Source organism: Dama dama, chromosome 3, assembly GCF_033118175.1.
Source record: "Dama dama isolate Ldn47 chromosome 3, ASM3311817v1, whole genome shotgun sequence".
NCBI lineage: Eukaryota > Metazoa > Chordata > Mammalia > Artiodactyla > Cervidae > Dama > Dama dama.
Window position 1 is genome coordinate 23,434,493 of NC_083683.1, and position 13,008 is coordinate 23,447,500.

The window sequence follows — 13,008 nt, forward strand, 5'->3', positions numbered from 1 at the left end:
GAAATTTCAGCAGATGCACTGCAGATAGCCTTGAACCTGTCTTCCCCTTACTTTGACACACTGCGCTCACTTTAGTCCTGGCCTCTAACCAGCCCCAATGCTCTTCACAGTTGGCCCGGTCACAGCATGTCTTAAAGCGGTCCTCGGCGGCGTCACCGCCTGGAGCCACCCATGGCTCCGTCCCCATAAGCCTCCCGCTCCCGTGCTGCCTGGTAGGCGCTGAGGACAGCCCTCCTTCAGGACCTTCACGGTCCCTGCTCACCTTCAGCTGCTCTACTCTCCATCCCTCGCTACACAGACATGTGCTCCCAGCTAAAAGCACAAGATTTGAGTGTTTTAGCAGACAGGACCACTCCATCAAAGTTTCTAAACCACAACTACCTGAAGTTCATGAATAAAAAAAACTTGAGTATTACCACCACTAATTCTTGATGTATGAGACCTGTCCGCTTCTGGCACTGGCGTTTTTCAGCCCTTATACGCAGTTACTTGTTTCTAAATTTAAAACCGCCTTTCTGAGGATCCAGGGTGGCAGAAGCGAACAGATGCAGCAGCGGGCCTTCCGCGAGCTCACCTCCTGAGGCCCGGACTGCAGCCCGCAGCTGGCTGCAACCTGTGAGAGGCAGAGGCGGCAGCCGGCCAGCCGCAGGGAAAGCAGCGCTCGAGGCTATCGCGCCTGCTCGGGCCAGGTCGGTGGGAGGCTAGAGGTGCTGAGTTTCAAAATAATGAAGCTCTACAAAAGCTATAAACTATCATTTTTCAATATGAAAATTAAGCAATATGATTACCAACTTATTTCCTGCTGGCAATTTATTGTTGCTAAGTTGTTAGGCTTCATTTCTTATTTATTCCACACTTGAGAAAATTAGTCAATACCTCAATTTTTTAAAAAGCTGAAAAACAAAGTACAGTATAATGTCAAATTGAACAAAAGATACAGCTTATATTGTATTTTTGAAAATATAATTAACTGAATACATCAATTTTCCTAATAAACATTTATCCTTAAAAGTAATTCCACATCCCAACAAAGATGTTCCCATTTCTCTGAAGTCAGTAAGCAATCCTTAATTAGTCCAAGAACTTGGCTTTTCCTCCAAGTTAAATTTTTAGCATCTGGACTTCTAAACTAGTATACAAAATCACCACTATATATATATCTATGTTAATTTCACCATTTTCATTTACATTTATTTTTCAGCTATTAGAGACTTAGTGCTTTAAGTAGCAAACTACCTAAATTATAAACATGTATTTTCAAAACAAAAATCCAGTTCACAATTATATATACAGTGCAGAAGATTAAAAACTACATTAGCATGTGACCTTTTTCCTAAGGTTCCTATAAAGAATGTATGCTTGTTCTATACTATCCATTAATTCTGTACATTTAAAACATTTGGCTTGACTTAGTCAAAAATATAAAGGCTAAAATTTTTATAAGACTAACTCATTAAAAATAGGACTCAAATTCTAAACCAAGCCCTAAAACCAAGAATTCAAAGAATATCTAAATAGTAAATAGTTTTAGTATTTCTGCATGGTATGATGAGGTTTCACAAACAATTCAAAAGTTTTATTATTCAGTGATGGGAACGGCCTACAACTCAGATAACCCACAAAGTCATATGGTTTTTACAAGCAGCAGTAATATAAACAGTTAATTCAGTTATCTTAAAGACCTCATCATCTACCAATCAATACCATTAACCTGTTCACAGAATGAAAATATTTCTTCAAGTCTAATGTGTCCTTTTAAGGTTTATGTGTTGCTATTAAATGTGTTAAAAAGAAATAAGAGGTAGAATCCCATTTTTTTAAAGTACTGCTATGTAAGCCAATTAAGACATTTTTATTTCACATAAATACTAATACCGCTTCAGTGAACTAGGTAGCTTTCAGAGAGCCATGTTAAACTAAAACCTAATCCATTTATGGAACTGTTGTTCTCTGCCTATTACCATATTTGAGTAACCATAAAAATAGAAAAAAATCTTAAGTGTATTATTTTGGAGGTATTCGTATGGGATTTTACCATTTCTAGAAAGAAATGAGGGAACTTTCTGGTAGTCACAGCCTGGACTAAAGAAAAGTAGAAATTGAAAATGTAAAGACAGAATCTGAAGGGCCTCAAGAACATCTGTAGCAACTGAAAGCATAATCTGCAGAACATGAAATTCTTTCCTTTCCAATCTTCCAAACAAACTCCACTTAGCAGGGCTTGGGAGGCTGCTCTTAAAATTACATATTTTATAGGCCATCATGGCCTAAGCACAGAATAGCCTAAAATATATTCACTCTTCTTCTTAAAAAAAAGTATATATACTCATTCTTTTTCAAAAACGACCCAAAATATCACCAGTACATTTTATAAAATTAAATGCAAATTTTATTAAGGATTTCAAATTACATATGTCAAATTTCTAAAATGGAATAGAACCATCTTGAAACTGGAGAGATGGAATTGATGAACACTGATATCCCTTGAAACTCCAACTTTATTTAAAAAAAAAAATTCCTCTGCAGACCATATTCCCCCAATATAACAAGAAATAGTTATCTATCTCTTCACTTTGGCAACTGCTATTTCCTAAAGGAAGAGTTTTGCTGCTACTTTTAAGTTCATTAAAAATGGGATTCTATCTTCAGATTAAAATTTTTTAGTTCAGAAGAAGCTGTGTTCAAATGAGCTATGGGTACAAAAAAAGAAAATCACTGCAGAATGTTTAATTAAAACAAGCAAAATCATTTTGAAAATGAAGAGGAAAAACAGAAGGTGTTTTCATGGCATTTTTTATGAACTACTGCAACTGGTTAAGGATTTCCAGTAGGTACTTAAAATCTCAGGAGGAATGGATAGTACTATACAAATAACAAAATGTGTTTATATTCTAAGACCTTAATACTAAATTTTTAAAACAGAAGCTCTATCACCTCTGAAAATGAGCCCAATGTAATTTTATTAAAACCAGGAATTCTAGGCTTTCCTATAATTATAACCCAATTAGTCCACTCTGTCAAACCTTTAATATTCATCCCCAAAAGTAACAGTATTTAGCCTGAGGTATTTTAAATGTGGCTCTACAGTCCCTAATTTAATGGCATTTTCCGCCTCTAACAATGGTCTTATTTCCACTTTAGTTCCGTGACATCTGTAGTATTTACTACAATATAGTCACAATTAAAATAGCTGGAAAAAATCCTAGGACCCCTTGAAACAGCTGCTCATTACCTACTTCTGTTAAAATAGGAGCCACACAAAGATCTACAAATGTTGCCCAACTGGATCCAGAATAAAGGTACTTATACTTGGTTTACCAGTTTAACTATTCATATCAAGCCTTGGTATAATTAAGATGTTGACTATCACATACTTATGGTACAACAGGTCCAAAGTTTTGAGTTTTTAATGCAACTGAGAAACATTTCATAAAATTTTTAACTTAATATGCCTTAACACATCTGTGAGGTAGTTGAGTCAACAGCACTACCCATTTTAATACACAGTCAAACAAAAGGCAAGGGTAAATGACGACACACTTTAAGCAGTAGGAATTGGAATTAACTGTAAGGCTCGGGGCCCTCAGTCTAGTTACGACCAAAGGAAATGAAAGTTAACCTTTTACTCTTTCTATGAGAACCATTAAATCTTTTAAGAATTTATCTTTTTTTAAAATACTTTCTTATTAGTAGATATAGTAGTACCTCTTCCAAATTTGGCACCCTTTTCTTCAGTAATATGGTAAACTGGGTACATAATTAAAGCTAGGCCTCTGCTTCTACCTGAATTAGTACAAAATTAAGACATTATCTTTTGAGAACTAAAATTATATGACATTTTTATTTTAGGCTGCAAAAACAAAAATGAGCAAACAAACAAACAAACAAAAAACTTGAAATAGGCTTGTCAAATGATGTAAATTCATCCTTTCCAGGAAAGCAGAAGGTAGATCCTACCACAAAGAAAAGATGCTTAGTTAATGGAGGTTAAATTTTAGAAGTACAATTAAAAATAATGAGGCATAACTTCTGAAAATACTAGGTTTTATTCACCTCCCTATGATAACCAATAACCATACTATTAGTTAATAAGCTTTTCTTATAGTAACTAATGTCACCTGACATACAAAAACCTGTTAATCTAAATTATCAGGTGTAGTCTTACTGGAAATTCTTAACCATATACTTTACTTGACAAGTTTTGCTTTTTAAATGATGAATTGTCTTAATGTAAGTCATTGTATTTCTGTAACAAAGTAATGAAAGGCACAGCTCTTGCAAGCAAACTTAAACCCATTCAACCAGCTGAAAAAATACTTTGGTTCTTCAGGAAAAAAACTTAGCAAGACAAAAAAATCTGGTTCATTTCACAGTTCTGTTCATTTTCATAGCTTTAATCTAACAGTTACACGATAAAAATACTCCAAGAAGAACCAAACTATATAGCAACGGACGAACATGCGTGAGAGATTCTGTGCATTCGATGCAGCTGGCAGAAAAACTAGTTAAAATGCTAAGTAGAACAAATTTGGTCTTTAAAATATCAGTTCCTTTCCTTTAAAAAAAACTTCTGAGTCTACCAAGAAAATACAAAAACATAAGGCTGTAAGTAAATAAGAGTTGTGTTTAGGCTATTACAGTGCAGGTTATCCTCAAGGCCACATACATCCTGCTTCACTGCTGCTTGCACTCTGCTGGGTTTTGATCCTTCTGTTAAAGGAAAACAACAAGTCAATCTATCTTTTTCTATCTGCTTCAGGTAATTTTTCAATAATAATTATTTTAATTATCACATTATCTCACTGTTCGGTCAAAATTTTTGCCAAACTAAAAAAAAATGATACAGTAATGATAGCAAATTATTCATTCAAATATTACAGAGTCACGAAAATGCTGAAACAAAGTCCCAATTTTACAGTGTAGAATGAACTCCATAAAGTGAAACACATTAAAGTATAATCTTAAAACAGTCAAACAAATTCTAAGTCATATCACCAATTGTTTTTGCCTTTCAAAAATACTAATTTCATTCATATTTAGCTGTTAAGACCAATTCAGACATGTCAGAATATTTGATCTTTTAACTACCCTCTCTTACCTGATGACTAGGTTAAAGCGTCTTCTGGGTATTTTATAGCATAAGCCAATGAATAAATGCATTAAAGAGAAACTGGAAGTTTCTAGTGAATCCTGTTAACAAACCAAGCATTTTGTAGGAGATAAAGTCCTTTACTAACCCTGAGATGACAACCTCCTACTAGGACTCGGATGTGGAGAAAAGAGGTGACTGGGAGAACCTAATAGTATTGCGCCCCTGTTTCTGTGCACTCCTGCATTCAGATTATTTAAAAACTGTTAATAAGCTTTCCTTTGGAGAGAAAACATCCTAAACACCAGCTAAGTAATTCAGAATGCTTAAAAATGCCCCAAGATAAAGCACCATTAAAATAGAATCCTAGGGCTATTCAGGCTGCAACTATGAAAAACGTTAAGGTCAGAACCAAAAATAAAGTTTCTTCGGAAAGGTACTGAAATTATTCGTACCGTTGATACGCCAGTGAGGAGAGATTTATTAAAGACTTTAATGGGCAAAAAGGAACTTTATATTCAGAAACATCAACTCATATTTAACCTGCCTTAAATTGAACAGAAAACAGCACTAATTTTGCTCACCTTTGGGTCATAGTCTGGATCATTTTCCTCATCTCCTTCTTCTTCCCCTTCCTATATTAAAGTTCAAAATGCATCCATGAAGTAGGTACACAGTAGGAAGAAATGGCTCATAATGTAGGGAGAATTTAGTACAAGTTACTCTATAAGTCAACAGACTTTTCATGATTACAGAGTTTGGTGACAATGCAATTTAATTTGAAAGCTTCTAATATGAAAAATTTCCCAACACAACTTGAGACATCCAGACAGGTTTTATTGAAAAGATTTACTGCAGCCAACGTTGAAAAAGTTTACTGCAGCTTTTGACTTCTTCAAAGAGCTGATAACCCTGCAGCAGAACAGAATTATTTGAAATAAAAAAAGTGTTCTGAGTTTTGCAGTTTATTTATTGAAACCTCATACATACATTGCTTGGATGTAGAATTCTAAAACCACGTTTTTCCAAAAAACGTTTTTATCCCATATCATGGAATAATGAATATACCAATGGAATACATAAGTCACTCAATTTGCTTCTCAATGTGTTAAACTGAGAATTATTTGCTCATTTGGTAAACATTACCTCATCCGCTTCTTCACCTTCTTCATCATACTAAAAAAGGGAAAAAAAGATGACGTTTGAATGAAGCTAACAAACATCTGAAAGTAGCATTTACTTAATATCCACCACTGTATCCACTAATGTCTAAAAAAAGGAAAAAATACTTCGTTTGGCAACTGATTAAAACAAGGACAATAGCTACATGAATCACCCAGCTCAGTGCTACGATCTAAACTTGACAACTTAAAAATAAAGAACACAGGATAATCATGGGTAAAGTATGATCAGGTAACTATGACTGTAAATATTATTTCAGTATGTAAAAAAAAAGGACCTAAAGCCTATTTGAATGATTGCCACTTAACAAGAAAGATGTCCAAAATATTGGAAAACAGCCTATTTTTACCTTAAATTGTTCCTTTGTATTTCTATGAATAAAAGTTCTATGCTTTCTAATAAATATTTTTATATCAGAATTCAAAAATGTCCAAGGTTATGATTTGTTTGGTCAAAAACATGTAATGGAATTACAAGACTAACCCAACATACTGAAGTTTTACTATTGCAAAGTAGCCTTCCTAGTAGTAGGAAAATAAAAGCTACAATAAACCAAGCACAAAGATTCTAACAGAATCTGTTTAAAACAATTCAAAAAAGTTACCAAAAAGGATGTAAGTAATCAGCCTAATTTTGAATTATTCTGTCTTGTTTTTTTAACAGCTCCATCTATTCATTAAACCTCTCACCAGTTCTGACTACCACACCCGCACCAAAGGATTTCACTGCAGGATTCAGATTCACTCACATCATCGTCATCATCTTCAATAGCTTCTCCAGTGAAGTATAACACTGATCTTGGGATTATACGCTCACGTAAAAAGTGACCAATTTCAAAGTCTGCAGCGAGGATAGCTTCAGAATCATCATCCTTTCAAAGAAAAACAGACGCACAAAATGCATGAACTTACTAAATCTGAAATATGTGGGACTGCTCGGTTTAAATCATTCATAGAAACTCTTAACTTCACTTTAAACACTTAAAACTAGCTTATGTGTGCATGATCAAATAGTCATCTACATGTGCCTCAGGTTTACAGGTTTTTAATAAAACGAAAATGTTAGGAGGTCAGTGTACCTACTGATCATTGCTTAGTTTCCTCTAGTTTAAAAGTTACAATAGCAACTTTGCTATATGACCTCAATTTTCTTTTAAAGATATTATTGAAAACACCGAATGGAATAATAGTAACGAACTTAGGCTCTTATAAATAAAATTATGTATATGGCACATAATATAGACCAGAGGATCACTTCATACTTTCTGAAAGAGACTTATCCAAGCAGCTGGGTAGTGCCAAATGTCACCAAGTCCTACCTGATAAAGACTAAGTCAATCTCAGATTACTACTTAACGGCAAAGTACAGCATAGAAATGCTGCTGACACTCAAATTTTAAATTATTCCATAAAACTAAAGTTCCAATTCTGTGATACTAAACAATGAGTAAATATTCTGTGAAATCCTGAATGTTTATTTTTGATCCATTAACACAATCCACTCTAGTAACAACAACAAAACACCAAAGGGTTAGGGGAGAAGACTTTCAAGGAAAAATTCTAATCCCAGACAGAGATGTTCTATCCATAACTACTCAAGACTGTTTTTTGTTACCATCAATACTTGGTAATAGACTTAGGCCAAATTCAAAACATGTCTAGCCTACACTGCATGTATAGATTTCTTTAAGGCTATTCCTCATTCCAGGCTGTATGCCAAGCACATTTCAGCTATATGATCACATATATAAAACCAAATTTCTACTGGAATAATAACCACAGAAAGAAATCTAAGCAGAATGTGGTTAGTGTTTTGTAAACAGTATAAATGACTTAAAACACTCCATTTTCACTAAGGAAGAAAACTTAATAGTTTGAAAACTTGAATCCCTCATGTCAGTATTTCCAAGTCTCAAAAGAAAATCTTTAGCCTCCCACCATCTCAGTGGAAGCAGCAAAAGCATTTTCTTTTTTTTTGATAGGACAGCATTTTCAATGGAGTAATTTTTCAGATGTGTAAAGGTCCTCTTCTCTGCACTGCAAGCCTCAGTACAAAATACTAGCAGCCACTTTCCCACTCCTCACATTTGAGAACCAGTCTTTTAATTTTTTATATACAGTCCTTTAATTTTATACATAGTGAACAATTCAACAAATAAACAATTCAGCTTACCAGATCTCCACTCTCAGGAACTGCAAAATTGAGAAAAGAAATTCAAATGAGTAAAAAGTTACACAGAGCTTATAATAAAACCACCATAAATACTCAAAGTAAAGCACTATTTACCTTCAGGAGGGGCAAAAAAGTTAAAGAAAGAGTCATTAGAGACTGTCTTGGTCACAGTGCGAACTGTCCCACGCCCCTTGTGTTTCTGCTTCTTCTTAATCGTTTTCAAAGTGACATTCTTCCCTTTTTTCCAATCTATCTGGCACCTTCCAAAACAAAGGGAAAAGAATGTCTATCACAATTAACACATTTACTTTCAACTGCTGGAAAGCTGACATTTTTTTAAGTAAATGTTTTATTCTCCAATTTTAGAGGGGAAATTTGTGCTTCTTTCTGTAGCAGTATAGAGAAATTTTTATTTCTAAACAAATTTTTGCAACAAATATGTTTATAATTACCACAAACTCACAGTATAATACATTTAAATGTGTATTCCTTTGGAAAAATATTATGGTCCATGGAGAATCCTGCAAAAATTGGTAAGCCCTTCTCAGAAAACATTTTACTGAAATATTTGGAGATAAACTATGTATGTATGTGTATACCAAGCAGACACACTAGAAAATAATAAATATCACAAATCATAAGTAAAACAAAAATAGATGTAGCATTCTATTAAAGTAGTAAAAGGAAACTCACCCTGTACAACCCATAATTTCTGGTCCATCAAAAGAAAAGGGATCAGAATCATCTGGTTCTGACCTCATCCTATATGTCTTTGTCAACACTTCATTTGTGAAATATTCATTGGGTTCAAAGTGAAATTCTAAGACAAAACTCTTTAAAAGAAAAAACAAAAAAAATTAAATTTTTACATGATAAAATTTCAATGCTTTAGTAAATAAAGCTTAATCTATGATTTTTATAAACATAAAATTTTCAGTGACAAAAGTCCTATTCTGGGAAAAAGTCATGTAAATCCCAAATTACCTTAAAAGCAAAATATGGCACCAAATAAACCGAGCAAAACTTAGTTCAGCTTACACCGTTTAGTAACATGTTTATGAAATAGGTTAGGTACAGCTGAACAATCTCTCCCTTCTTCCCTCCATCTCCCCAGAGAGGACTTCCAATCCTAGACTGACAGAGAAAAGGCCCAACCTTAGCACATGTAATGTAAGATCCTACAGCCCACAGAACCTTCGCCCATGCTTTCCATAATCTGATGGTTTCAGGGAAAAGCAGTTGGCTGATCTTCCGTAATGAAGAAGTAAGGACCCTCTAATACCTTCTGTTCTATTTACTTTCCAACATGTTTTCCAATACAGAATAAGCATTTTCTTATTCATGTTACTTTGCTGTTATTTTTAAAACATTTTAATTCAGTATCAAAAATGGGACAATTTTTACAATCAGAGGGAGGAAAAGGAATAAATAAATACAGCATCACAACTATCACCATGAGAACTTTAATTCTAACAATTGAAAGTACCAAATATCAGTTTCAATTTCTTCTCACTCCCTTGTCCAATTGTTGAACGTCACCCTTTCTTTACAAAGTTCCATTGATCTACTTTGTAAACATCTAATGCTACAAAACTGGAAATATTTCAAGATTCTTTTACCATAGGTTGACCAGCATCTGAGAACTTCACTTTAATATCTTTCAAGTGCTTCAGAATAGGTTCATCATGTTCCTTTAAATTAAAAAAAAAAAAAAAAAAAAGATCAAAAAGAGTATCTAAATGGCATTTTAAGACTAGTGTTCTTCTACTGGACGATATGCATTTAACCGACAGACATTTTATTGATGTTTTATGTATAATTATGAACCTTAAGATTTACTCTCCAGGTTATGCCTTATACTGAAGCTAGTTCAAAAATGTTTCCTGATCATAATTGCTACCATTTCCAGTTGCTTCTTGTTCCTTTACTACTTTAGTAAAAAACAGAAATGCAATAAGCTGTCATTGTTTTGAGATAGTTTCTTTTTCTTGACATTAACTTCCAACAATCACAATATAAGGTAACAAGTAATAATGCAGATGAAAGTGGCCCAAGAAATGATTCAGATTAGGAGAGGCAAAGTTTCCCAAAGGTGACATCTATATTGGTTTCCCACAGAAAAGGACAATTATTAAAATAGGTAAGTAAAGAATATGCCTGTCAATGCAGGAGACACAGGAAGACTAAGGTTCAAGCCCTGGATCGGGAAGAATTTCCTGGAGCTGGGAAAGGTAACCCGCTCCAGTATTCTTGCCTGGAAAATTCCATGGACAGAGGAACCTGGTGGGCTACAGTCTATGGGGTCCCAAAGACTTAAATATAACTTGGCATGCACACACACACACACACACACATATGTTTACAGTGTTCTTTGACAATGCAAATATTCCTTGGAATAGTTTCATGCTGAAAAAGGTCTCTCTGGTCAGACAATCAAAACAACCCACCATAACCTCCATACTCTGCCATCTAAAACCAAAACCAAAAGGCACAGGGCTATGTGAGAATTACAGTGAAATGAGCAATTATCTAAGAAACCGTTTCATTATTTAATTTTTGGAAATGAATTGTAATCTATTTGATTACGTTAATCAAAGCTGCAATTCCCCTTCTACCAATAACAGCTATTTCAAAAGAAAGCCATCGTGGGAATTCCCTGGGAGTCCAATGGTTAGGTTTCTGTGCTTCCAACGTCAAGGGCCCAGGTTTGATCCCTCATCGGGGAACTAAGATTCCCATAAGCCTCGGAGCACTCTTTTCCCCTCAAAGGCAATCATTCTATAAAAGTCAACAATATAGAGACCAGTCATCACAGTCATTTACATTTCACAAGTTTACTCACTGAGGTAAACTGGTGTTTTATGAATAAAATTACCTGAACCATATCACTGAGCAAGTCAACATTCTTAAAAACAGTCAACCAAAACTCAGGAATTCCCTTGGGATCTTCTTTTTCTTCATCCTTCTTCTCATCTTCAATCTTGGCCTTTTCTTTTAGCTCCTCCTTAATAAAAGACAGCATTAATGAATGCTGGATATCTAGATTAGACATCTTGATAAAATGTTTTACATTCAGGACCCAACAAACCTTCAACTGACTAATTATAACATTCAGCCAAAGAAATTCTAGTCTAATTGTGTACACACTGCTGTTACCCACAGCAAATCTTTACTTCTATAAATACTTACCATACCATATCCCTCCCAAAAGAAAGCTATTAGGACCGTGAGCTGTAGAGAAAACAATTTCAGCTTCATGGAAAAAAAAGACTTAAGCACAGTAAAGAGAAAAAGCAAAAGAAACATAAACCTTGTTTACTGCCTCACTCATTGGTGTTCTTAATTAAAATATATTCTCTTAATCAAGGTTAAAACATGAACACTGGAGAAATGAGACCACTTAACAGGGCACTGGATCTGTGTCACAGCTCTGCCATCTGTAAAGGTGGGCAGGCCACTTAGAAGCCTCCACCTCACTCGAAAAATGGAAACAATCCTTTTGTATGTCATCAGGAAGTTCAAAGTAAAAGTTTATATAAATCTATAAACTTTAATTACTATAAAAATACAAGGAAAAAGTAAATTTGGGTATAGACAGTGCCAGGCTAACAGTGGCTCATCTGCACTCATATCCATCTCACAATAAAAAAAAAAATCCCAAAGTATAAAAACATACTAAAGATAATACCAACCGAAATTTCATCTTCCTCATCTGGTTTCCATTCACATTCTTCTTCTGTAGGTTCATAAATGGCATTAATGATCTCAAATCGCTGAAATGATTAAAAAAAAAAAACTTGCATAAAAACTCTGGCATCCAAGCTAAAAACTGTTTCTCATTATAGATTTAATGACTTCAAACCACAAGCTAAATTGTTATTACTGATAGTTTTCCCAAATATCTTTAATAACCATTTTGCTGAGAGGTCTAACAAGTTTGTTTATATTTCCAAAGCTTTATTATCTTCTTGAATTTTAGATAAATAAAGTATTAGAAAGCATTACCTTATCAAACAGAGGCTGATAAAGAACAGCATACTTTCTTTCAAGATCATGAACTTCCTCATAGAATTTGGCTTCTATCTGTGCACATTTAACTTGAAGGTTTTTAAGAGCATTCACTCGTCTTTTAACTACCCTAGGTAAGCTGAAAGGTGAGAAAACACCAGTTACACAGCATCACAGTAAAACACAAGTCACTTTTGTCATATTGAAACTGAAGCATAAAAGTTAGTGAATGACGCTCATAGTTAGCAACATGCAGGCTCATTCATGTCCGATTCTTTGCGACCCCATGGACTGCAGCCTGCCAGGCTCCTCTGCCCATGGGACGGCCTCTCCTGGCAAAAATACTGGAATGGGTTGTCATTTCCTTCTCTGGGGATCTTCCCAGCTCAGGGATTGAACCCAGGTCTCCTGAATGGGCAGGCAGATTCTTTACCACTAAGCCACCTGGGAAGCCTTTAGTGAGTGACAGGTTTCCTATTTGAAGCAAAAGGTACATTCAAATACAGACCTCATGACCATTAAGCATTTCAGAAGAACAAATTTAATGAGGTAGAGTA

General features: G+C 34.7%; 1 protein-coding gene across 7 annotated transcripts in view; it reads right to left on the bottom strand.

Annotated features, from left to right (window-relative positions):
* Positions 1-2,362: 2,362 nt before the first annotated feature.
* The window catches only part of NAP1L1 (nucleosome assembly protein 1 like 1), a 38,585-nt gene continuing 27,939 nt past the window's right edge, over positions 2,363-13,008 (bottom strand). For 4 of the 7 annotated variants that reach the window (XM_061124839.1, XM_061124801.1, XM_061124830.1 and 1 more), the window contains 11 exons: positions 12,449-12,590; positions 12,136-12,216; positions 11,319-11,447; positions 10,063-10,134; positions 9,137-9,276; positions 8,558-8,703; positions 8,444-8,463; positions 7,020-7,142; positions 6,236-6,265; positions 5,674-5,724; positions 4,028-4,710 (listed from right to left, as the gene is read on the bottom strand). In XM_061124839.1, the coding sequence (XP_060980822.1) occupies positions 4,675-4,710; positions 5,674-5,724; positions 6,236-6,265; positions 7,020-7,142; positions 8,444-8,463; positions 8,558-8,703; positions 9,137-9,276; positions 10,063-10,134; positions 11,319-11,447; positions 12,136-12,216; positions 12,449-12,590 (970 nt within the window). In that variant the 3' untranslated portion in view covers positions 4,028-4,674. Of the gene's footprint in view, positions 3,954-4,027; positions 4,711-5,673; positions 5,725-5,760; positions 6,002-6,235; positions 6,266-7,019; positions 7,143-8,443; positions 8,464-8,557; positions 8,704-9,136; positions 9,277-10,062; positions 10,135-11,318; positions 11,448-12,135; positions 12,217-12,448; positions 12,591-13,008 lie in introns of those variants that run through there. The other 3 variants (XM_061124812.1, XM_061124790.1, XM_061124820.1) reach the window with 3 other exon arrangements.